At 33.1% G+C, this 25,069-nt stretch overlaps 1 protein-coding gene across 2 annotated transcripts; it reads right to left on the minus strand.

The window, feature by feature from the left end:
* Positions 1–2,610: 2,610 nt before the first annotated feature.
* Positions 2,611–24,248, minus strand: LOC124363126 (protein NDNF-like). 2 transcript variants are annotated; one of them, XM_046818262.1, is made up of 6 exons: positions 23,444–23,518; positions 18,494–18,560; positions 11,865–12,092; positions 7,487–7,717; positions 5,320–5,600; positions 2,611–2,941 (listed from the first exon to the last, which is right to left on the minus strand). In XM_046818262.1, exons 2-6 carry the CDS (start codon positions 18,494–18,496, stop codon positions 2,803–2,805), a joined length of 882 nt encoding a protein of 293 aa, XP_046674218.1. In that variant the 5' UTR covers positions 18,497–18,560; positions 23,444–23,518; the 3' UTR covers positions 2,611–2,802. The 2 variants fall into 2 exon arrangements, with proteins under 2 accessions (XP_046674218.1, XP_046674217.1); XM_046818261.1 differs by lacking the exon at positions 18,494–18,560 and having other exon boundaries at positions 23,444–24,248.
* Positions 24,249–25,069: the final 821 nt, after the last annotated feature.

Genomic DNA, 25,069 nt, shown 5'->3' on the forward strand with positions numbered 1-25,069 from the left:
TTTATGCACTTACCTGGATATAAAATTGTTAACCAAAGCAAGGACAGACTTGACTTCATGACTTCAAAATCACTTGTATATAGTTTCAATATTCAAAATCACTTAATGTATAGTTTCAATACTCTATATATAACTGTGGGACAAACTACTACGCCTTGCAACGCCCTCGATACATAATGTGATTAGTAATATTGATAACTAAATAGTTCTGAGTAAGCAAAGATGCAAAAGATGCTACTATTATTACAAAAATATGTCCGTGATTCGTCATCATTTTGCGTTATTTGCTATTTGTGTTACCGTAATTGTTCTTTTATGGACAAGTGACATTGCTGATTAAACTAAATTGAGCTGTCATTTTAATTCCTGTAATGTGACTATAAGTAGTTTTGATTCATATTGAAATGTTTTTAGATTAAGAAGTAGCATACTTATATTAAGAAGCTGAAAAATAGATGAAACTATTTTTACAAAAAAAATTGTTGTTGTTATACCAGTTTTACATTAATTCTAGCTGTTGCATTTCTTTAAGGGGATGCAGTCAGTTTTTGGTTGAGATATTTTTTTGTGTTCAAGTTTTATGATGAGTTACAGGTTTTTAAAGTAGGAAATTTAGGCAATTTTGTAACCAAGGTCAAATGAAAACTGCTGATGATAAAAATCCAATTTTTTACAGTATGTATTAATATGAGATATAGCATTAGGAAGATCCATGTTTTTCTGTAATTTAAGACTTGAAGATTTTACATATTATAATAAAATATAATTAAGAAAACTAAATTTTCTTTCTTAAGCTTTATTACAAATTAAAAAAATATTATTCCTCTATCCATCATTTATACACCCACTGATTATAAAATATCTCTAAATTCTGCTCCAAATGATTACAACTCGTTGTGGAATAACCAAATCTAGTTTTATATGTTTACTTCCTTCATAAAAGATATTTTAAAAATTTGTGCCCGTAACTTTTATTATCTAACCACTACTATGAATCCTAACTTAATGAACAAAAATGTCAAATGAAAAGTGGCAAGATATCTCGAGAAAATTCACTTACTTAATAGACTTTAACTTTTGAATTGCACTTTATTCCTATATAGAAAAGAATGAGTTCTATGGTGGTGCATGTTGAACTTTGAAATTTGGCTGAGCATCATTGAAGCCTATCACTCAGAAGGCTGACACAATTTGCCTTGATAGGGGACTGTAAAAATGTCTGCTATATAAGATCTGTCTATCTGTCCGCATGTTATCTCGAGAATGAAATGAGCTATAGACTAAAAATGTTGGATGCAACTCCAGTGAAGCCGGTTACGCGATACATTGTGTGGCGTACCACTACCTTGTCATATAAAGATAACGTTTCTGTTATAATTGTTATAGAATATGCTCTGGAGCAATGTTCCAAGACAGCGTGCAGAGATTGCGACGGAAATCTCCAGATGATCATGACATTACTTCAGAGGTGCTGTGCCAATTACCCTATCCAGAAGTTTTTAAAATTGTTGAATAATTTCTGTTTCGTCTAAAGATCAAATAGTTTATGTCGGCAGTTCAGAACCCTGTAGGTTTGTGTTTGGAAACCAAACCCTGGAGTTATAATTGTGTATTGTGGTGTACTATTCAGTTTAAGCACCTTACAAGACGATGCAACAATTGACTTTTTTAATTGGCTGAAATTTTGCACACCAGTAACCATCAATTTACGGAGAAGTTCGGAGTAGATTGGATGGAAGAGTAATCCAGCCCTTCAGCCCTTGATATTTATTACATAAGACATAAGATCTTTATTGCCATTGATCATACATACAATGAAATAGGCATTATCAATACACTTTTCAGTATAAAACATATACTAATATAGAAACAAACCATTATGGAAAACCGCAAAACAGATTTAACAGACTCAAAAACATTTACCTTACAGTTGTAAAATAAACATAGTATATTTTAAGATTAAAACATAATGATTTAAAACTGAATATTGACATCCATAGTTAAAAATCGTCAATTGAATAAAATTGATTATAAGTCACAAATAAAATTTTTTTTTTTAAATTAGTTATGGGAGTAATATGAGCAATTTCTGGAAGCTTGTTACAAAATCTTGCACAATTTACTATATGTGATGTTCCAAATTTGGTCAGTCAATGTTGAGGAATGTCAAGCTTATTTTTATTTCTGGTGTTGTGTGTATGAATGATTTATAATGAAAAAGTTTCTGAGGTCTGCTTTAGTGTATAATATAATATGGTAAATGTAGAGATTAATTATGGTAAGTATTTGTAACTGTATAAATAGACATTTGCAATGATGCAACATGACAAATGGTTCTAATAACCCTTTTTTGGATTATTAGCAGATCTGAGACTGCTACAGAATGGCCCCATAATATTAAGCCATAAGCAATATGGTTTCCTAGCTGGAAGATCCACCACAACTGCCCTTATTGATTTAATAAGAGCACATAATCAATAACGTTGAAAAAGGAAATAATGTCACCACTACTTTTCTTGACTTAAGTAAATATACTAATCAATGTATTTGGAACAGTAGAAGTAAAAATACAAGGAATTAGGGATTTCATAAAATAAAACAATAGCAAAGTATAAAGTAAAAAAATATTATATTTACTCATACCTAACTATAATAGGTCTTACATTACGTTCACTCGTAACAAATGTCTTGGCACTGCTTGTTCAATAAATAACAACATATCTAATAGATAATAAAAATACATACAAATCTTAATTAATATTATACAACAGAGAAACCTCTTTAACACATAATTCTTCCTTCTCAACCTTTACACTTTGACTTCGTTCTGACCCTCAGCAGGTCATAAGACAGTGCTTTTCCCTTAATCTTCTTTACGGTTACTTGAATAAGGTACTCTTTTCCAGGACGTAACTTCGTTATCGTCTGCACCAGAACATTCCTAAAAAGATAGGTTAATTAAAACAAACAGCCATGTGTGTTTAATATGTACCTTAATAGTTTTGAAAATTTTTCTAATTACTGATAGATGTATTAAGCTATAAAACGCTTAATAACACATTTGTATCGTTCGATATCCAAGTCACTATAGTGGCTCTTATATACTAAAAAATCATTATTTCCGACCATAAAAATTTTTGTTATAATCTTGTAGGTACCGCTCAATAAAAATTTTGACCGATTTATGTTGTCGATAAAAATGATAAAATAATATAAACTAAATATTAGATCCACTTTTCTAATTAAAAAAATTGGTTTAAACAAAAAGAAGTACGTGTACATTTTTATGGTTCAAACTTTTGTAGTCTCCTCTCATGTTTTATCTATATCAAAAACTGAGTCAGATGGAATTTGTACAGTTTATGTCCCACAGAATATACTTTTGTCTTAAAAATGTGGTTTTATTTCAAGGAAAAACTAAAGATTATTTTTAATCACCGTCCTCCATCTGCTACATAAAGTAGCTGTTTAATCGCTCTTAATTCAGATAGTAAATAAATTAATACAATTTACTCCATGAACTAATAATTCAGTATTTACAAGAAGTAAAGTAGAGCAACTGTTTTACTGTCACATTTATTAGAACCCAAAAACACCTCACTGAGATTATTGATTAAAATTGGTGTATAGATTTGTGCTGAATCCTGACCATCGGATAGCTCTCTGAACAATTGTTCCAATAGGGCAATGCTGATCTTTTCTGTAATTAGATCTTTGGAAACAACTTCTAACAAAATCATTTAACCGTTGACATTTCGGTGTAAATCAACAGTTTAATTTAACTACGAATATAGGCGTACGTGTTTGGATCTGCTAATTTTTCCAGGCTAAAGTGTGTCACAAAATTGCAGACACAACAATTATTCTTCTATTATATTCTTATAGTAATTCTGCCTCACTGTAGCAAGAGAAGTTAAACTAAAACTGATTAAACCAGCAATTTATAGTGTGTGGCGAAGCTTACTCATGATTGGCTGGAAATCAATGAGTCAGCAATCAATATAACATCTTTTAAAAATGCTGCTAACTTTTTAACTTTAATGGTGTTTTCTCTAATAAAGTTAATTTCTTCTTTGGTTATTTCCAAGGATTCTCTTATTTTCTTTGGATAATAGTATGAAATGTAGCTATGGTGGGAAGGGTTGGTTCAATGTCCACCCCAACAATGGGGGACAATGGGACAATATAATGTTTCAATGTGTGGTGGTGGGTTGAGTTTAGCTCCAGTTCACCTTCCTCTTAGTGCAGCGTCTGAAATCTGACGCTGTCACAGTCTTGACTCTTGTAATCTGGAGTCATGTTTGTCTGAAGAGATCCATATAAAGTCGGTGCTGAAGAAGCTCAAAATGAGCTCTTTACATAGTTTTCGACATCAAAGACACCTAAACTACAAAATGTAGTGTAATATAGGTGTAGAGGTATTCTCATTGTTTTAGAGATCGTGCCTATTTATCCCCACAAGTTTTTCAATTGTGCACCTGATGAGAAAACGAGAGTACCTTTTCACTTAGATTATACTATATTTTGTACTCTAGGAGTCTCTGATGTCGAAATGATATAAAGAGTTCATTTTGAGCTTCTTCGTCAAAGAATATTTTTGGATCTCTTGAGACGACCATGACTCCAGATTTCAGGAGTCAACTAACTCTGTTATATCAATAATTAAATAATATTACGTCAGTTTTGGATTAAAAAAAAAACATATATTGCCATTCTTGATTTCATCGTATCAATAAAATGTAAAGATATTTTTATAAACCATCAATTATAATTACACTAATTTTCTTGTTTTTTCTAAAGTTTTCTCATTTGCCTTTCAGTAAGTATGCAAAGGATCAGAATTCGTACATACAAGTTCTGCTATTGTGTATTGAGAATTTTCTGAGTTTTTCTTTTGTGTTTAACCTTTGATTGTTTAAGTTACACAAGAGATAACTCACCCAGTGCTGTAATCGAAGAACGTACTGCCCTCAGAGAGGGGATCAGGTACTTCATGTAGTAAATGTTTGAACGGTAACAATCAAAATTATGTGGAACAGCCCTATCATTGGAATCTCAGAACTAATTGAATAATCCTAGGATCTCAACACACCTCATCCTGTGAATGATTTTTTCCCCTGTTTAACTAATACAATCAAAGATATAACATAAACCATACAACAAGCCCCTCATCCTTAAGCTGCTCATCCTTTTGGGAATGACAATGATAGAAGTGTTTAGATATCTTACGTAATAAAAATAGATCAAAATCTCTAAAGTTTCAGCTGAGCTGGATGAACCAACTTCGTCTTCCTCTCATTTAAGTAAAACTATACCCACGTGTTGTCATTGGCGGTGAAATCCTGGCACTGTTTGACGGTGAAGTCCAGTTGGCTGCGCAGCCTGTTGTCGAGGTTGCACTGATTGGGCTGTGGCCAGAAGTGGCCCTGGGACTCGGTGAAGGAGACACGTGACGCTGACACGCAGTAGCGGACGAACTGGCTACGAGTCGGCACCCACCCCACAGTCACCGAGTCACAGGTTCTTAGACTCTCGTACTCGTGGACTGTCACCTCAGGGGGCAACTGCGGCAGTGGAGATGTCCTCATTGTCGCCAACACCTGTCATCACAGCAGGAAATATCAACTTGAGACGCTAACATGCCTGAGTAAGTCATTAAAGTGGGATGAACCTGCCAGTAGAATGTACACTGGTGTGTGCAACAACAACTGATGTGTAATTTATGTCTGGGTAATCTAATGGATGTTCAGGAGCGGCATATCACTGACTGAAAATGTCGAGATAAAGGGTTGATCGTTGGTCTACCTTACTGCGGAAGATGACAACGGGAATGAAAAGAACACCCTTAGTGAAAAGTTTTCACAACCCTAAACATGAGGAGGTTCTGCCCTCTGCCCGATTTGAATGGAAGATATTAGAACAGAGTTATCCTTCCTGTTTTCAAAGGTGTTATGATTTAGATATAATGCCTACCACCCCTCCTTGTGGTGGATGTAACATGGGATCTTGAAAGAAGGAGGGACTTCATTTCCAAACTTAAATGAAAAGTAGTGCAAAGTCGATGAAGAAGGTACAACCTTGTTACTTGTTAAGATATGTAGGTTCTTGACAAAAATTAATAGCAAGGCAAGTTTATTTGGCTCTAGGGTATATTGATAAGTTGCTGAAATCCGAATATTTAGTACGGATGTTAGGAGACACAGAAAATTCACATTCAGCACTAGAATTAGAAGACTGGTATAACTCCTGATGTAAACCCAGCATCAACGATCATTGAGCAAAAAGAATTGAACACAGTAAAGGTAACGACAAGATGCAGATTGCGGTACAATTCTTGTCAATAAAATAGTAAATTAGACAACCGGCATGATCAAATGTTGAACTCAACAAGACCCCTCAGTGTTAGAAAACTCTCGGGGTCTTGGATGGGAAGAAGCAACATTCTCCAGCTTCATTCTCCTTATCTGATCTTTTTTACCCATTAAGTTCATCATTCGTGGTAAGTACGTAGTAAGTGGATGGGTTTCAAATCGTAGGGTGTTAGGACCAGATGTATAGTAATAGCAGCAAACTAACTCCTCCAGTTTCTTCTTCCCACCGAAGCTTAGGTCACCAGTAAACATGAGGGATGCTAGAAAACGTATTTCATAGCCAGAAGGAACTAAAACAGTTTGAACTGTTCATCAATAAACAATCTTACTGGTAATAGTCATATTTTTAAAGCTCACTGTTGCTAATAAGAAAGAATTCTAATCAACGTTCAAATCCAAGCACTTATTACAAATGTACAGATTTGATTTTGAATCAAAATCATTGTAATACATGTTGATTTCAACTATCAAAATATCATCTTTAATCCTAATCACGCTAAGGGCTGATGTCGTAAGTATATCAGAATCAGAATAAAATTTCTTTATTCAGTCTGTACATACTGTACATACAAGAATAGTGTTCATATAAACGTGTCAACACATTTAATAAGTACATAAATTATGTATTTAATCTAAATTACAGATTACTTAGCATCTCAATTATAATTATTTTATTAAGATTTAGAAAAAAAAACTCTTCCAGTGAGTAGCAGGAATGCTGCAGCAAACATTTCTTTAGGAATCCCTTTTCACTGATTTTGGCATTTATATTTAATGGCAAATGATTAAACTATTTAGCACCCATATAAGTGGCTTTCTTTTTGTCAATAAAACAGTAGTTTAGACAACCGGCATGATAAAATGTTGCACCAGTATGGCAGTTGGGTGCTGTTTTAGTACCATCTAACATTTAGAAGTTTTATGTTATTAAAACAAATGGGAAATGCTCTGACGAATCTACATTGATCATGGTATAATGCCTAGAGAACATAATTGAACTGAACATAAAATGACTTATTGCAACATAAAAGTAACAACGCAAAGATCTCAATGAAGAGAGACTCCATAAGTACACATTAATATGTTTTAAGTCTTAGATAAAGCTAAAGATGTACCTCGACTCCCAAGATCTGCCTTAGGTCACGCGGATTGGCTACGTACACCAGGAGAGTATATCTGTTGCCAGGTTGTGGATGGGGCACTTGTAAGTAGCGATGGCCTTCGACCACCTGGCGTGGCACCACCACCACGCGGCGCAGGCGCAGCTCCACTGTTACGGCACTACCACATGGCATGACGTGCCAGCTGAGAGTGGAGTTGTACGTGTGTGCCATTTTTACACCTACCTGCCGGCAACAGTTTATTCAGTGTTGGACAAATAGTTAACAAACATTATTTTATTTTCATATATTGTTATAGCCAGCTAATCGTGTACTCTGATATTTACTATTTTGTTTTATAATACTTAAATAGAAATGTAAAAGTGTAATAATAAACATAATGAATAGTAGATATTATACTATAAATTTGTACAAACACAATTGTATTTTGAAAACGGGTAACAGAAAAATAGATTACAACGCATAATTTAAACCACCTTCAACAAATACAATGAAAATTAGATTATTTGAAAGTTTGTAAATTACTAATTTTATATTAGGGAGGTTATTGAATAGTTTCTTCTCATGTAATGTCTTATATATTTTTTACATGATAACGTATTATAAAATAGAAAAATGTACTATTTTAATTTCTTCATGAAAATATATTACTAATTAATTTAGTGTTTATTAAATTAAATTAAGCAATCTGTAACTAAACAGACCTATAATTAAACACCTTATAATTTTACAGTGTCAGATAATTTGATGGCAAGATCAAAACCATAACTTGACTTTTATCAATACGCTAATTGTCTGTTATGTTTCGTGACTTTGGCTGTAAATTTTGATTAGTTAATTAGCCCTGATGTATGAAAAAAAGTTATGCTTGTTTTAATAGATTATGCTTATTGTGTTAACAATATTTATATATTTTTAGCTATTGCAAGGGCATATGTGCATCTACATTCAAAATCAAAGGTTCCACAGCTGTATATATGTCCAATAAACAAATCGTGAAAATTAGAATGAAATATCTAATATAGTTTTTTTTAGAAAATGTACCTTATATCTGAGAAAACAGGGTTTTTGGGAAAAAGCAAATAACTACAAGCTAGGTGTAAAAACAAACTGCACGTGCATTACGTACGTTATGTAGATTACGTGTTAACCAACAGACAAAATAAAATTTAATACTATTAGTTTACTGTACAGCTGTTAATATTGTATTGAATTACGATGAAGTAAGGTTGTAAATTTTGGCTTGAAATTGCGAGTTTGGTGATGCGCATTGTTATTTAAAAAAACACACACACATATATATATATATATATGTGTTTCTTAAATTAAAGTTCTTTTCTTATTAAGGAAACTAAAACATGTACCAGTAGGGAACTTATTTTAAATGCTTACTACTCTTTTTTTCACTTGTCACCTATTATACGGTACAACTCTTTAGGGAAACTCCTCTGGGGCTCAACAGGTTTTTATATGGCAAAAGAAGGCGATTAGATGTATAGTGGGAATTGGGGACACTGAATCATGTAGACCGCATTTTATTGATCTGAGTATTCTAACGTTACCCTGTGTGTTCATGTTTCAATCAATTATGTATGTTAAAGACCATTATGCAGAATTTAATTTACAAAGCAGTAAACATGTATATAACACCAGAAATAAAAACCTTATTGATGAAAAATTTGTACGTCTAAGTAAGACGAAAAGTAATTACATACATATTGGCATAAAGCTTTTTAACAAATTACCTCTAAATGTAAAGTCTTTGTCTGTAAATAGTTTTAAATTAGTTCTTAAGAAATGGTTTTTAAAAAAAGCTTTTTATAGTTTAGACGAATTCTACAATGTTTCATTAGATGACATAATATTTTAGGTGTAATATTTATATATCATAATTTATTCTCATATTTTGTAATTTTTTATTATTTGTTGTATTTATTGAATGTTAATTTTATTAATTGTTATGTTTGTTAATTGTTATATTTAGATTAAGACACATTGATAAACAACAAGCTATCTTACATCAAATTTGCACTGAAGTCAAATGTCTACTATTTTATTTATATCATTGTGCTACCATTTAATTGACTCATGTGACAAAGCCTATTGTAACATATGTTATTTAACGGCAATAAACGAATTGAATTGAATTGAATAAAGTATAAATTTTAGAATGCAGGCCCCTGGAAATTTAATTCAATATGCAAATGATACAACTCTGTCCTTTAGTGAAAAATCATTGAATGATTTAGAACTGAAAACTTTTATGAACTAAATTCAAGTACACAATTTTTCTTTAACATTGATTTAAAAATGAATATATCAAAATCTAATTTTATAATTGCCACGTTCCTGTAGAACACATTAACATTAATGTTATGATTGCTGAAACCACAATTGAGTAGTTAAATTGTATATGTTACAATTTTTTATGAGTGGTAATATTCATAAAAAATAAAATTTAAGGAACATATGAATAATATTTGTTCTAAAGTTTCTTCTGGCATATATGCATTGAGAGTAAATATTGTATCAAGAATTGACCTGTTGAGACCTTATAATATAGCCTCACTTGTCTTTGATGTTGTTATTTGAGGATATTGTAATGTAATTGAGTTTCAGAGACTGTTTTTCAAAAAGCCCATATAAATAATAGAAAACTACAGTTGAGAGACATGTAAACCTGCTTTTAAAGAATTAGAAATTCTGACCTTGCCTTGTTTATGTATTTTAGAAACAATATAGCATTCTTAATGTACGAGGGGTATTAGAAAAATAAGGTTCCCTATGCCGCCGAGACAGAATGCGATATGTTAGGAGAAATCTGGCAACACTGTCTTATTCATCAGCTGTACCTTTCTCTATCCATACCACTCGCGCCTCGCTATGTCCAACAGTGCCGGCTTAGCTGCCCTCGAAGATGGAGCTCCCTATCGTTGTTACCGCCAGATGCGAAATTCGTGCTGTGATACGTTTTTGAAATGCAAAACAGATTTCACCTATTGAAATTCATCATCAGTTAATCGAAGTTTATGGGGAAAAGCATATCCAAGCAGCAATCTTGTGAATGGCGTCACTCAACTTCGCCTAAGCCGAAGAAGTTGAAGCAAACACAGTCTGCTGGGAAAGTCATGACAACCGTCATTTGGGAGAGGAAGGGCCTGCTTTTGATCGACTTTTTGCCTCATGGAACAACAGTAAACTCCGACAGATATTGCGACACATTAAGAAAACTGAGACGCGCGATCCAGAACCACCGGAGGGGAAGATTGTCCAGTGGTGTGAGGCTTCTCCATGACAACGCTCGACCTCATGTCTCACGTCAAACTCAAGAACTGCTGACAAATTTTGGCTGGACTATTGTGCCTCATTCCCCCTACAGCACAGACCTAGCCCCAAGTGATTATCACTTATTCCCAAAATTAAAGGAACACTTGGGTGGCCAACGCTTCAGTACTGATGATGAAGTCAAGGAAGAGGTTACTCGATTCCTAAAAGGATTGGCGGCAGAATTCTACAACATGGGGATAGAAAAGTTGGAGCATCGTCTACAAAAGTGTTTGGACAGAAACGGTGATTATGTGGAAAAATAGCTTAACTTTTAAGTTTTAAATTGATGTATAACACTAAGTAGAAATATAGAGTTATCTATTTTAAAAAATCATGGGAACCTTATTTTTCTAATACCCCTCGTAAATGTAAATCATTTGAGGGAAGAGTTGACCACAATCATGATACAATTGAAACAGTAATGATAGTCAGATCAAATGCTTGTACCTCGATTAGGGTCAATTCACAACTATTTTACTTGAAATAGAAACCAATTGGCAGTACATAAACACTAGTTGGAATTTCATTATAAGAAACCAAGCAGGCAGGAATTAAGTTTATAAATAAAATTCCAAAAGACTTACTCAGTATAGAAAATTATTTATTATTCAAAAAACACCTTAAAATATTTGTAACCAATAAAGTTTTACATTCATTTGAAGAATTTATGGAAATATAAAAATATTTTAAATAAAATATGACTGATGCCGTTCTTTATTTGTATAATTTTAAATGTAATTATACAAATTATATGAATGAAGTTGTTTTGAATTTGAACTTTAGCAACACAGGCTAAATTTGTTTAGAAACTCCGTCTCAATTATTATAAAATGAATATTGGAAGTATTAATTAAATTAAATTTGTAATTGTAAGATAGTAGTAAACGCGTGTAGTAAAACATTTTTATTCAATTTTTACATTGATAACGCAACTTAACATTGTTAAATATTAATAAAATGTTTGTTTTTGTTGCTTTAATCGACATGTTTAGAAGCTGTATTGTCAGTTTTTCTGGAATAAGTTAAAAACACTTTATTAACTCACCTTGTATCTAAATAGAACTCTTCCTCCCAATTGTCTAATGTTCACTGTCTTTGGCTTGTTATCTTTCAAGCCAATTGGCCTCAGTTTAGGGTTGTATCTTAGATATTTGCTTCCATACAGAAAACTTAGATTTGTGTGTCGATTTTGGGCAAAGATGTTGAAGAAGTACTCTCTCCCTTTCTCCAAGTTACTGATGGTGTAGCTGAGTCCGGCTCCCACACAGGTAATCTGCAATCACACAATATTCCCATATTAAGTACGAATTTGAAACCAGTCCAATAAAATTTACGGCCTGCATGTACATGTGACCAATTTGAGATTGCATTTGTGGAATTCACTGTCAAACACACTATGCACACCGAGTCCTATTAAGCTATGTGCCACTGCTGGTAAAGTGGAAATGCATGTGTGATCAAGCTCGTCGGATGCTAAGGTGGTGGAATTGAAGGTCTCCTTCCAGTTCCAGCTATATGAAATATAATGAGTGAATGATAACCATATTGTCAGGTAGTAACTTTTAGCTTATTCAAAGCAAAACCAGTTACAAGAATTTAAAACTTTTAGAATTTAAAAAACAAGAGACGAATAATACACTGCAATGTTTTCCTAACTTCTATAAGTAAGACATTGATAAGTTCTTGAAAGTTTTTTAATGATAGCTGAAACATTTCTTTACACCTTCAAAGGAAGCTCTTTAAAAATATTGGAATTCAGGAAATTCAAGGTGTTTCAAAGTGTGTTTTAAAATAAAAACTGAGAATCTTTGGGTTGCCGATATAAACAATGAAAGATAAGGAGCTACTTCAGAATAAAGCTTGCTCTATACATTCGAGTAACACAATAAAAATTAAGAAAATAACTAATAAACGATCACAGAATGGTGTGAAATTTAAAATTACAGTGATTCGATTATATGATTAATCTTTAGGAATTAGAATTGTCGAACTTATGGCAACGCATATAAGCATATGTTGGTGTATCATATTGAGGTACGTGTATCTTAACTCAGTATGTTACCATTAGACAAAACAGTACACTAAAATATGATTTGGTAAAAAAAAAAATAAATGCAACAAATTCAAATATTTTAATATATTATAATGAAGGTAAAACATCATAATGTATTCAGTTGTGCTCCTGATGAGACGATGAGAAAATCTCTTCATCTAAATTACACTGTTCTCTGCTGGGTCAACTAGACGGAGCTCTTTTGTGTCCTCTGATGTCGAAACGATGCAACAAGAACAACACTTAAGAACTCATCGTTTTGCTGAGAATACGTTTTGAATAGTGAAATCATGCCAAGTACAAAGTAGTATTGCTAATGTAATCTACTGTTTTGGTCTTACTGGATCCGCTCAGACTGACCTGGACTCCAGATTTCAGAAGTCGAATCTCTGACATTGTCAAACGCTGCACTAAGCAGATGGTGCTAATTCATTCTATTTTAATGTTAATGATTCAAGATGTAAATGGAGCGAAGCAATGGTGGATAATCATGCAGAACAAATTATAAAGCTTCTAATACGCATGTGGAACTGAAATAGTAGTATTCTGCAACTCTTAGCTGTTTTTCATATCTTTAAAACTCTTTTAAATTTTAGTTGAGTGTAGAACAAAACCACATTCGAAAACAAATCAGGAATTTATGAAATTAAATGCAACGACTGTGATAAATTGTACATTGGCCAAACTAAAAGGAACATTAAAACACGATTCAAAGAACACTTTGCACACATAAAATATGGAAGAAACGAAAAATCTGCTGTGGCGAATCACTGTATTGAAACTGGACACACAATCTCTAATAAAAATTTACGATTATTAAAAGAAGTTACAAACACAACACACTTAAATGCTTGGGAAACATTTTACATTACCATAAATCAAGAAAAAATTATCAATAATGAAGACGAACCAATTCAAAATTCAGTTTTACTCTCATCTCAATTTATAAAAAAATTAAAATTAAATTCTGATTAAATATTTAATACTGGCTAACCATACATCCAAATTGTTTACCATAATATGTTATTATAAAATTAATTATTATTACAAAAATGTAAACATTTGATAATTTGTGAAGTGCCTGATGATGGAATCTTTGATTCAGAAAGGCCTTGCACAAAATAAAAAATTATATATTGGAAAATGTCGTATTCCTTTATCTAGTGATACTACAATATTTAGTAGAGTGGTTTTAGAGAAAAGCATCACTATTCAAATAGCACACTTTCTCATATATTTCTACGGAAATAACACTTATTCACAGTTGTTTGGGTGAGTTTGAGGATATTACTTTTCAGTTTAGTGCGTTAAGTGAGCCAAGCAGTTGTCTACAGTAAAGGTACCAGGGTTTTTACTGACATTTTTCAATGTCCAGCAATACAAGAAATCATTAACACTATTATTTGGCGTTACTATCATCTTGTATCACTGAACGATGGGAAATATGTTACTTCATCGTCTATCTGACAGTGTTACAGAAGACTGGAACTTCTCCCCACTACCACTACGCCAATGGCATAGTCTAGCGGGTACATGGCTTATCGCAAGATAACCGGATCAAGTAACGTCGAGCGTGGCTGCTGCTTGGATGGGTGACCGCTGAGCGATCCTGTCCTTGCAAGCAGTCCGCTTGCCCGGCCATTGGTGGTGGTTCGGAAGTCACCTTTAAGCCATTGGTCCCCAGGTTAAGTGTTAGGGAGGGCTTCCTAGCCCTAACTTCGCCTGGTAAAATAAGACTTCTTTAATTTTATTTATTTTTTTACCTCTGCCCCTGCGCGCCTCATCAGCTTTTTTATTCACCTGTCAACCAGAGTTTCTCACAACGAGTTAAATGATACTTTATTTTCCTTTTGGGGTCAACTTTCTTGTGTTTTCAAAAGGCACCATGGGATATATACGGATGGGAAATATCCAAGTCAGTAATGGGCTTTGAGAGAAAAAAACCAAGCCAGTACTAGGTATTGTGAAAATTTCCAAGTCAATAAATGGGCATTGGGAGAAATTCCTAGTCAGTAATATACATTGAGAGGAAAAAGGCAGTAATGAATATTGGGAAGAATATTCAAGTAAGTAATGGGTATTAAAAGAAATATGTGCTAGTCAGTACTGAGCATTGAGAGAAATATCCATGACAGTATTGGGCATTGGGAGAAATATCCATGACAGTATTGGGCATTGAGAGAAATATCCATGACAGTATTGGGCATTGGGAGAAATATCCATGACAGTATTGGGCATTGGGAGAAATATCCATGACAGTATTGGGCATTGGGAGAAATATCCATGACAGTATTGGGCATTGGGAGAAATATCCATGACAGTATTGGGCATTGAGAGAAATATCCATGACAGTATTGGGCATTGGGAGAAATATCCATGACAGCATTGGGCATTGGGAGAAATATCCATGACAGTATTGGGCATTGAGAGAAATATCCATGACAGTATTGGGCATTGAGAGAAATATCCATGACAGTATTGGGCATTGGGAGAAATATCCATGACAGTATTGGGCATTGAGAGAAATATCCATGACAGTATTGGGCATTGGGAGAAATATCCATGACAGTATTGGGCATTGGGAGAAATATCTGTCAGTGATGGTTATTGATAGAAATATCCTATTCAGTAATATACATTGAGAGAAAAAAGTCGGTAGTGTACATTGGGAGAAATAATCGTCAATATTGGGCACGGAGATAAATATTCAAGTCAGTTGTGCGTTTTGGGAGATATATCCATCTCTGTGCACAATCTCGTGTCATTGCACCAGATTTGGTAGACTACTACAAGTACAGCACTGAAATTGTTATGGCATATTTGTTTAATATCTGTAATATCGATTTGGGAAACATTAATATTTAAGAAGTACAGGAACTAACCTAAGAAACTTTTGTCATGCATGAGAGTAAAACATATCTGTGAAATGTCCTGAATTAGGTAGTACAGAAGTTTATGACATTTTATTTGATAATTCTGGATGTGCTGTGATCTCAATTTTAAAGGCCAGTGAGTTTGAACTTAGTAGTTGGAGATTGAAGCTGTTTTTTTTTAGATTATCTTTAATGTAACATGAATGCATATATAAAGTTTAATTACATTTTATTTAGCAGTCACTGATTTTTTTACAATATCAATGAGGTGGAACCTCTGAGGCTACAAAAAAAGGAATGTTTCTTAGTGAGTAAATGAGCTAACAAGATTTTGGAATTAACAGATTCCTTATATTTTGTTCAGCGGTAGTTTTTTATATTTTGGTGCGTTGTAGTGCTTCTTTAATTAAAATGCTAGTCGATGAAATGTTAAAGTTAGACTCATGGTGAGTACTTATTAAGTAATATGCAAAAAATTAATAATTTAGTGTTATTGGGTCGGTGGTTTCTTAAACTCCATGGATTTTAATAATTTTTATTTTCTATGACAGAAAGATAAAACGCTAAACACAGAGATCAGAACGGGATCGAGTACCTTAGAAGTAAAATATCTTCTACTACTTAAGAATAGATTTTCATTTCTTTAATCTTGTGGATTTCCATATTGTATGACATTTTATAAATATTTCCTGCAGAAGTATTGGAAAGTGATATAAGCTCAACGTTTCAAACTTCAGATCCTATTAAAGAGATTTCATGATCTGAAGTACTGCAATTTTCTGCACATGACTATGTAGTTAGATTGTAAAATTATCAAAAGAATGTTTAGTGAATGCTTCTTGCCTGGTTATTGAATCAGTGTATCCCCAGTAGGTGGCATAATATTGTAAGAAAATGTGTTGCTTTTTATTGATTTCTGTGACTAGATTAATAAAGTTTCAAACCATTATTAAAAATACAAGGGTTGAAAATGAGGAATGTTTCTGCACTACCCAATACTGTAGTCCAGGAGCCAAGAGCAATTTCCAGGAGCCGAGAGTCAATTTGCTTTGTATAAGCATGCAAGCTGGGTTTTCTTGAAATTTATATTCAAGGATTCTCCTAAGAAAGAAATTGATCATGACAGCGCTGGGTTTGGTGAAGGTCAAATGGAAGAGTATCGGAAGAGTTAAAATAAAAAACTATTATTTTTCTCAGATTATATTTTTTTAGCATAAGCATCATCAAACCATATATGGGCCCTGAAAGTCGCTGGAATTGTGACTATGCGTTTATGAAAAAATATATAAAGAGATGACTAAGCATTTTGGAGACAAAAATTAATTTAATACCTTAATTACATTGAATTTTGAGTTTAGCTTCAGTTCACCTTTCTTTTATTGCAGCGTCTTGTATCTGACACTGTCTCAGACTTGCAATACCAGAGGCTGCAACTAAAGGAAGCTGAACTGTAGCTAAACTCAAAATTCAATTGAATCAACCCTTCCTACCATAGCTACGTTAATTACATTGTTAAACCATACCTTAATACATGATCACATTGTTTATAAAAGGTGTTGGTAATGGTCTCCGGTGGCATCAATACAGAATTGCACTTGTTTCATTTTGTTCACAAACAACTCACCCAACTGAAGACCAGTGATTCTTGGAATGTTTGCCGTTATCGCGGCTTCAGCTCTTGAACATACTTTACTTTGTATGGGAATGGGTTAAGTTCTTATCTGACAGCTTTATGTGCGTTAGCAAGTCCAGTATCATGCTGTTGTGCAAACTTATGCATTGATTTTGTTGGAATTTGTGCCATAGAATCAGAAATTTCCAGCAGATATTTTTCGCCTATCTTACGGGGCCTACCACTACGTTCAGCATCCTCAACAGAGCCAGTTGTCTGATATTTTCAATTAGTGTTCGTACTGCATTACGGTGAGGAATAATTGAATCTGGAAACTTTTCAGAAAATTTACGCTTCACTAAATCATGACACTTGCCACCTTCATGAAATACGCATTCAATCAGGAAAATGTGTTCCTCTACTGAAAGAACCATCGTGTCCAACAATAAAAAAAACATGCAACAGAACTTCAATAAATTAAACACACGTACAACCTCAACTCAACGACTGACAGGTTCAGCAACAGCACAGAGCTACCAACCTAACTGTGAAATTATTCCCTGTCATGTCACTTATTGCACAGTGACTTTCCAAACCCACAGCGACTTTTTGAATGCACAGTAGTTAACTGACAGTGATATATCTGTTATTCATCTGTCCGGTGGCAGCTTTAAGTGTATCAAGCTATAAAAAACATAATTTTGGAAAAATATTGTTTTACATTTTTAACTCTTGTGATACCATTTCTTTACGACCTCCTCCAAAACGATCAATGCTGCAAATTGGTTTCTTTCTTAAAAAAATGTTGCTATCGATTTTCGGATAAACCAGGTCATGTGCCAAAAACAGTGAAAAATTTCCTATTGGCTCATTGACTATACCCTTCACCATTTAGTTATAAATTCTATGTGGTAAATAATGAGTTTAGTAATTACTAATTCCATTATGAATATAATAAATACATCAGTTACATAACCTAACATTTTAATTTTCCCTTCACTACTAATGTACAGCTTTATTTCCGAAAAAACTGTTTATGTCTAAACGAGAGTTGCATTATAAGGTTCTCATCAGTACAAATTAGTTTAGTTTTATAAATCAACCATAACCATACCACTTATTTTATTACAACTCACCATTACAACCTAGGAGGTATCCTGGCAGTGAATAGAATTCAACTGGGGAATTATTCCAGCTACTTTCCTGCAAGATAAAAAAGTCACTGAGCAAAAATGGTCACATGGAAGCAGTATTTGTTTTAATCAATATTATATTGAACAGTGTCCTGTGTACATCGGTTTAAGATATCATCATTGATATTTTTACTGTCTTTTACTGTCACGGAACTCTCTACCAACCTTTTCAGGTAATATTTCTCGACGAAAAGCCAAAATTACATATTAAAACATTAAAAAACATAATAGTTACCTGATCAGCCATCATTTTCTCTTTTGATCGAACTATTTATCATTTATGAATAGTTGTTGTTATAAGTTATAATTTGGTATACAGGTTTATAATCTGAAGATTTTATAACAGCATATATTATAATAAATCTTTACAAGCATTATTTTTACAACGGTGGCTTTATAAAAACTGTAAATGTAAATATTTTTAAACTAAATATAAGAAAAATTACAGTTACTGTATTTTATTTAAACAGCAAAAGATAACAAAGGAACCTAAATACTACAATTAGTATGTATTTTATAACTACAATCCAACACAGCTGATTAGAGGAGATAAAATTATAATAGATTATTTTTGTGGCTAACAAGCAGACTGTAACATAATGACAGTTGTCATAAGATATTGCTGAGTACTCAGATTTTTAAAAGCAAATTATCTCCCTTAATTATCAACAGTTATCTTAGCTTAGTATTGTTGGTTATGTAGTTAATTTGTTAACTGTAACATTTAAGATATTTACATTTAACATTATTATGAAGCCACCATTTTCAAAATAAAGCTTGTAAAAAACTATTTAAAAATAGTTAAGTAAAAATTAAAAATGACTGCTGTTTGAGTAATTATTGAGTTTTTGAAGTTTTAATATGATATTTTAGAGTTGTTTTGTCCAGAAATAATACCTGAAAAGGATGCAGTGAGTTCTGGGACACTTTGTATATCTGTGCCCAAACATATTTTTAAAACCTATACTTTGTGACAATAAATCTCAATGTAAAGGTTCTGAAACAAGTACTTATATAAGGTAACTGATGCAATTTCAGCAATGGGAATAATTTTCACTGCCGAGCAGGGATTAACATTAATATTGAGCACATAATCAAGTAAAAAATAATGAGTTGATTTATATTTGTGAAAGTGAAAATTTCAGATAAAATATCTTTATTGAAATATCATTATAAAGTTTAAATTGTGAGAACTTTCTAATTTCTCTTTGTTTTTTTATAATGAGATGGACCTAATATAATAAATGAAAATGTTGATATAATTTTAGCATATGAATGAAGAAAATATACTTTTCTACAATGTTATACCTACAAGTTTGCCATGCATAAATCATTACCATCATTGTAACAATGAATTATTATTTGACATGTTTGTTTAGTATACTTTTTTGTAGCAAAACTGGCAAACCAAGTTTAAATGATATTGTACATATGCTAAATTTTTAGATATGACACATCAATTTGTAAGCATCAAAGTACCATTTTAACAAGATCTAGTCAATGTATGTAAGCAGCACATAAATAATATTTATTGGAATGATTCCATTAACTATTTAACTGGTTAAAGAAAAGTCAAAACAACTTTTCTTTACACAAACTCAAATAAATTAGGATTATATTATGATTACATAGAAATATTAAAAATATATGTATTAAAAACTACTTTAGCTCAAACACCACTTGTCTAAAATATTGTTACTGCCTCCATGATGATAATTTTTGTCAGTGATTTTTTTCTTGAGGAATGAGAGAAATTTTGGGTGGCGCTATAAACAATCTAACTTAATTCACTAAAATCCAAAACTATTATTAAAAAATGTAAACAGAATATTACATTCAATTACAAATAAATAACACATGTAAATAATACTATTTTGGACATTTGCCATCGTTATACATTACAAAAAAGTATAACATTACATTTTAATTGTTTCACTAAGATTGCAATCCTCAAAACGTTGTGTTACCGTATACTTTTTGTAACATATAACAATTGAAAATGTCTAAAATCTTATTATTCTTTCAAACCTTTCATCAAAGGACCTTTCAACCTTTCAAACTACAAAGGACATGTAAATAGTTTTTATCAAGTAATGAACAGAAACATTCGAATGAGCACAAAGAAGAGAAAATTTATGTAAGTATTATGATTATTGGTACATATTTGAAAAGTGCCAAGCTTGGTAAAAATTGCTTATTTAAGAATTTCTGAGAAGTTATTTTGTCTTACATTAGTTATGTCATATATATTATATATAAATTATGCACAACGATATATATATACAGGGTGTTACAAACTTCTATGTCTGATAGGACTCATTATTCAAAACAAAAAATGTCCTATAAACATACGAGGTATGGCTATTAAATAACGGGACTGATATTGTAAAAAATGTATTTTCATTTTAAACATAATTACTTATTATCACCTTCAATATATACACCCCTTCTCTATCCCTGCAACGCTCCATGCGAATTTTCCATTGTTGGAAACAATGCTGAAAGTCATCTTCTGTCAACTCTTTCAGGAGTATTGCCGCTTTTTCTTGAACAGCTTCTACGGATTCAAATCTCGTACCTTTCAATGCAGATTTCACCTTAGGGAAAAGATAAAAGTCGCATGGTGCTAGGTCTGGTGAGTAAGGTGGATGTTCTAACACTTGGATGCTGTACTTGGTCAGGAACCGCTTGACCAGATAACACGGAATGAGCTGGCGCATTGTCTTGGTGCAAAATCCATGATTTGTCCTTCCACATTTCGGGTCGTTTTTTTCTTACTCTTTCACGTAGTTTATTAAGTACCTCAAGATAGTAATGTTGATTAATTGTTTGACCTTCAGGAACACAGTGAAGGTACACAATCCCACAAATGTCGAAAAAAACAATCATCATTGCTTTAAATTTTGACTTGCTCATTCTTGCTTTTTTGGCTCTCGGTGAAGTTGAGGTCTTCCAATGCATGGATTGGCGCTTCGTTTCCGGATCATAAGTAAAAAACCATGATTCATCACATGTTATTATTCTTTCCAATAAATTTGGGTCATTTTCAATGGCATTCACAGTGTCAGTACAAACATTTTTACGAGCTGCTTGTTGATCAATCGTAAGAATTTTTGGTACCATTTTTGCACACACTTTTCGCATGTTCAAATTGTCATGTAAAATTTGCCGTACACATTCTTTATCAATGCCTACAGATTCAGCAACTGCACGAATGCTTAATCGTCGGTCACACCGAATCAAATTAGCAACTTTTTCGACATTGTCTTCCGTTTTTGATGTTGAAGGACGACCTGGCCGCGAATCATCTTCCTTTGTCTTGTCGACCATCTTGAAAACGCTTAAACCATTCAAAAACACGAGTCCGCGATAAACATTCACTGACATACACTTCTTTTAGTAAATTATAGGTTTCGGTAGCGGTTTTTTCCAAGTTTAACGTGAAATTTAATAACAATTCGTTGCTCTATTATTACGCTAACCATTTTTCCGGCAAAACAAAATAACAACACTTACATAAATGAAGGTTATGACACAACGATGTTGTTTACAGAAACGAGACTAACTGCATTCTGAAGAGGAAGTCTCAAACTACACAGCTGTTGGTCATTGTTGGTTGGCGCATGCGCACTCGTTCCACTGCAGCGTCAGTCCCGTTATTTAATAGCCATACCTCGTACATTGAGAAATGTGTATTCTAGCCGCTAGACGCCATGTTGTATTTTTTATAAAAAATAATTATCTCTAACTCTAGTAAAGTTACATATAACAAATTTTGTACATAGGTATTAATAAATAGGAGACATTGTCATGATTTAGATAAAACGTTTTACTATTAAAACGCCTCTGGTCAGTCCTAGGTGGTTGGTCAGCGGAAGCAGACCTATTATGACCTGCATTCTGTAGTTCAGTTTTAGTAATTAGAGTTGTGTTTTGTTTTTATTAAGTGCATGTTTTAGAGATAATGAAATTAACACACAACTTGGTTGTGATTCCTGACTTATACATTTCACAATGCTTTGGTATGATTTGTTTATTTTAACATAGTTTTTAATTATGTGTTACGTTAGTTTTTTCCTGAAGAAGAGATCCGATTGTAGATCTCGAAACGTAGTGTTACTGATTTTTTGTATCACTGAACGATGGCAAATGTCCGGAAAAATCCTGTTTCTTTCACAATCCCTCCATTGTCAAAAACAAATCTCACGTACAAAGAAGTTACCTTTACTCTCCACTGTACTTGAAATGTAGATAATAATGTAGATTTAAGCTTTGTACAATTGTAATTCACAGTTAAAAATGCCATGAACATGCTAAAATTGTAAAAATTTTGCTGTGCATTGCAACAAAAATCTTTCATTTACATTATTTCTTAGCCGATTTTTATGTTTTAGTTGTCAATATATTTGTAGCTAATTTTAGTAAATTTTATTATTCTTTAAAAAGTATCATAATATAATTAGCTTTTACGGTATTAAGACTTAAAAACTTCAACATATCGCAAGCTTAAAATGTGATGTGATTACATAATATTAATATTTTTCTTGATAAAAGACTGCTAAAAATGTAATTAAACTAACTTTGATTTTTTTTCTTTACTGGTTTCTGAAATAAAAAATAAAAACTAAAAAGCACATACAGGTAAGGCAAAGAGATAGATAATAGGATATGTTTATTTTTTAGCTCCTCTTTGTCCGTGAAACAATATTCTAAAGAGTAGAGAGTTTTGTTACATTCTGTATAATTTATATTAGGATTTCAATAACAGAAAGTGAAAATCACTATGCACAATAAGTTTCAAGAATATCAAGACAAAGGTACTTAAAATATGTAGTTTTTACCATCACTGATATATTGCTCATATTTATTATAATGTTCAAAATTGTAACTTACAAACACGTCATCCTTCCTAAGCGGAGGACCCAAAACTTTACTTTTCCCTTGAGCCTTGGTGTTGTCACCTTTCTTGTATTGTCTGTTCTCGAACTTGCTCATGCCCGGGTCGGAGTAGGCTTCACACAGACTAGAGTAGTTACGTTTGGAGCTGACCACCACACAGTAGTTCATCATTTGAGGGTCCACCACACTGTTAAGCAAACATAGCATTAGTTATAATAGTCCAGAGACAAACTGCTATTGACCACCACACAGTAGTTCATCATTTGAGGGTCCACCACACTGTTAAGCAAACATAGCATTAGTTATAATAGTCCAGAGACAAACTGCTATTGACCACCACACAGTAGTTCATCATTTGAGGGTCCACCACACTGTTAAGCAAACATAGCATTAGTTATAATAGTCCAGAGACAAACTGCTATTGACCACCACACAGTAGTTCATCATTTGAGGGTCCACCACACTGTTAAGCAAACATAGCATTAGTTATAATAGTCCAGAGACAAACTGCTATTGACCACCACACAGTAGTTCATCATTTGAGGGTCCACCACACTGTTAAGCAAACATAGCATTAGTTATAATAGTCCAGAGACAAACTGCTATTGACCACCACACAGTAGTTCATCATTTGAGGGTCCACCACACTGTTAAGCAAACATAGCATTAGTTATAATAGTCCAGAGACAAACTGCTATTGACCACCACACAGTAGTTCATCATTTGAGGGTCCACCACACTGTTAAGCAAACATAGCATTAGTTATAATAGTCCAGAGACAAACTGCTATTGACCACCACACAGTAGTTCATCATTGGAGGGTCCACCACACTGTTAAGCAAACATAGCATTAGTTATAATGGTCCAGAGACAAACTGCTATTGACCACCATACAGTAGTTCATCATTTGAGGGTCCACCACACTGTTAAGCAAACATAGCATTAGTTATAATAGTCCAGAGACAAACTGCTATTGACCACCACACAGTAGTTCATCATTTGAGGGTCCACCACACTGTTAAGCAAACATAGCATTAGTTATAATAGTCCAGAGACAAACTGCTATTGACCACCACACAGTAGTTCATCATTTGAGGGTCCACCACACTGTTAAGCAAACATAGCATTAGTTATAATAGTCCAGAGACAAACTGCTATTGACACCACACAGTAGTTCATCATTTGAGGGTCCACCACACTTAAGCAAACATAGCATTAGTTATAATGGTCCAGAGACAAACTGCTATTGACCACCACACAGTAGTTCATCATTTGAGGGTCCACCACACTGTAATAAAGTAAACATTGCATCACGTAAAATAGCCTGAAACAAACTCTATAGTTCGACTACCATCATTTAATAGCCAAATCAAGTTGTAATAGATTTAAGTTGTTATTTGTGTAATAGGGAGTTAGTTATTCATGGATAATTAAGATACCAACGGACTGATAAAAGTACTCGTCCCCACTCACAGACCATATAGTCTTTGTGTGGACTTTTCACTGTATATATATATTTGTTTAATGTAAGTGTAAGTAAAACAAACTGTAAACAAACCATTGATTATTAGGTATTACAATGATTCAAATGGACTGCTACTACAAAGTAGCCCTTTCAAG

Source organism: Homalodisca vitripennis, chromosome 5 (genome assembly GCF_021130785.1).
Source record: "Homalodisca vitripennis isolate AUS2020 chromosome 5, UT_GWSS_2.1, whole genome shotgun sequence".
Lineage (NCBI taxonomy): Eukaryota > Metazoa > Arthropoda > Insecta > Hemiptera > Cicadellidae > Homalodisca > Homalodisca vitripennis.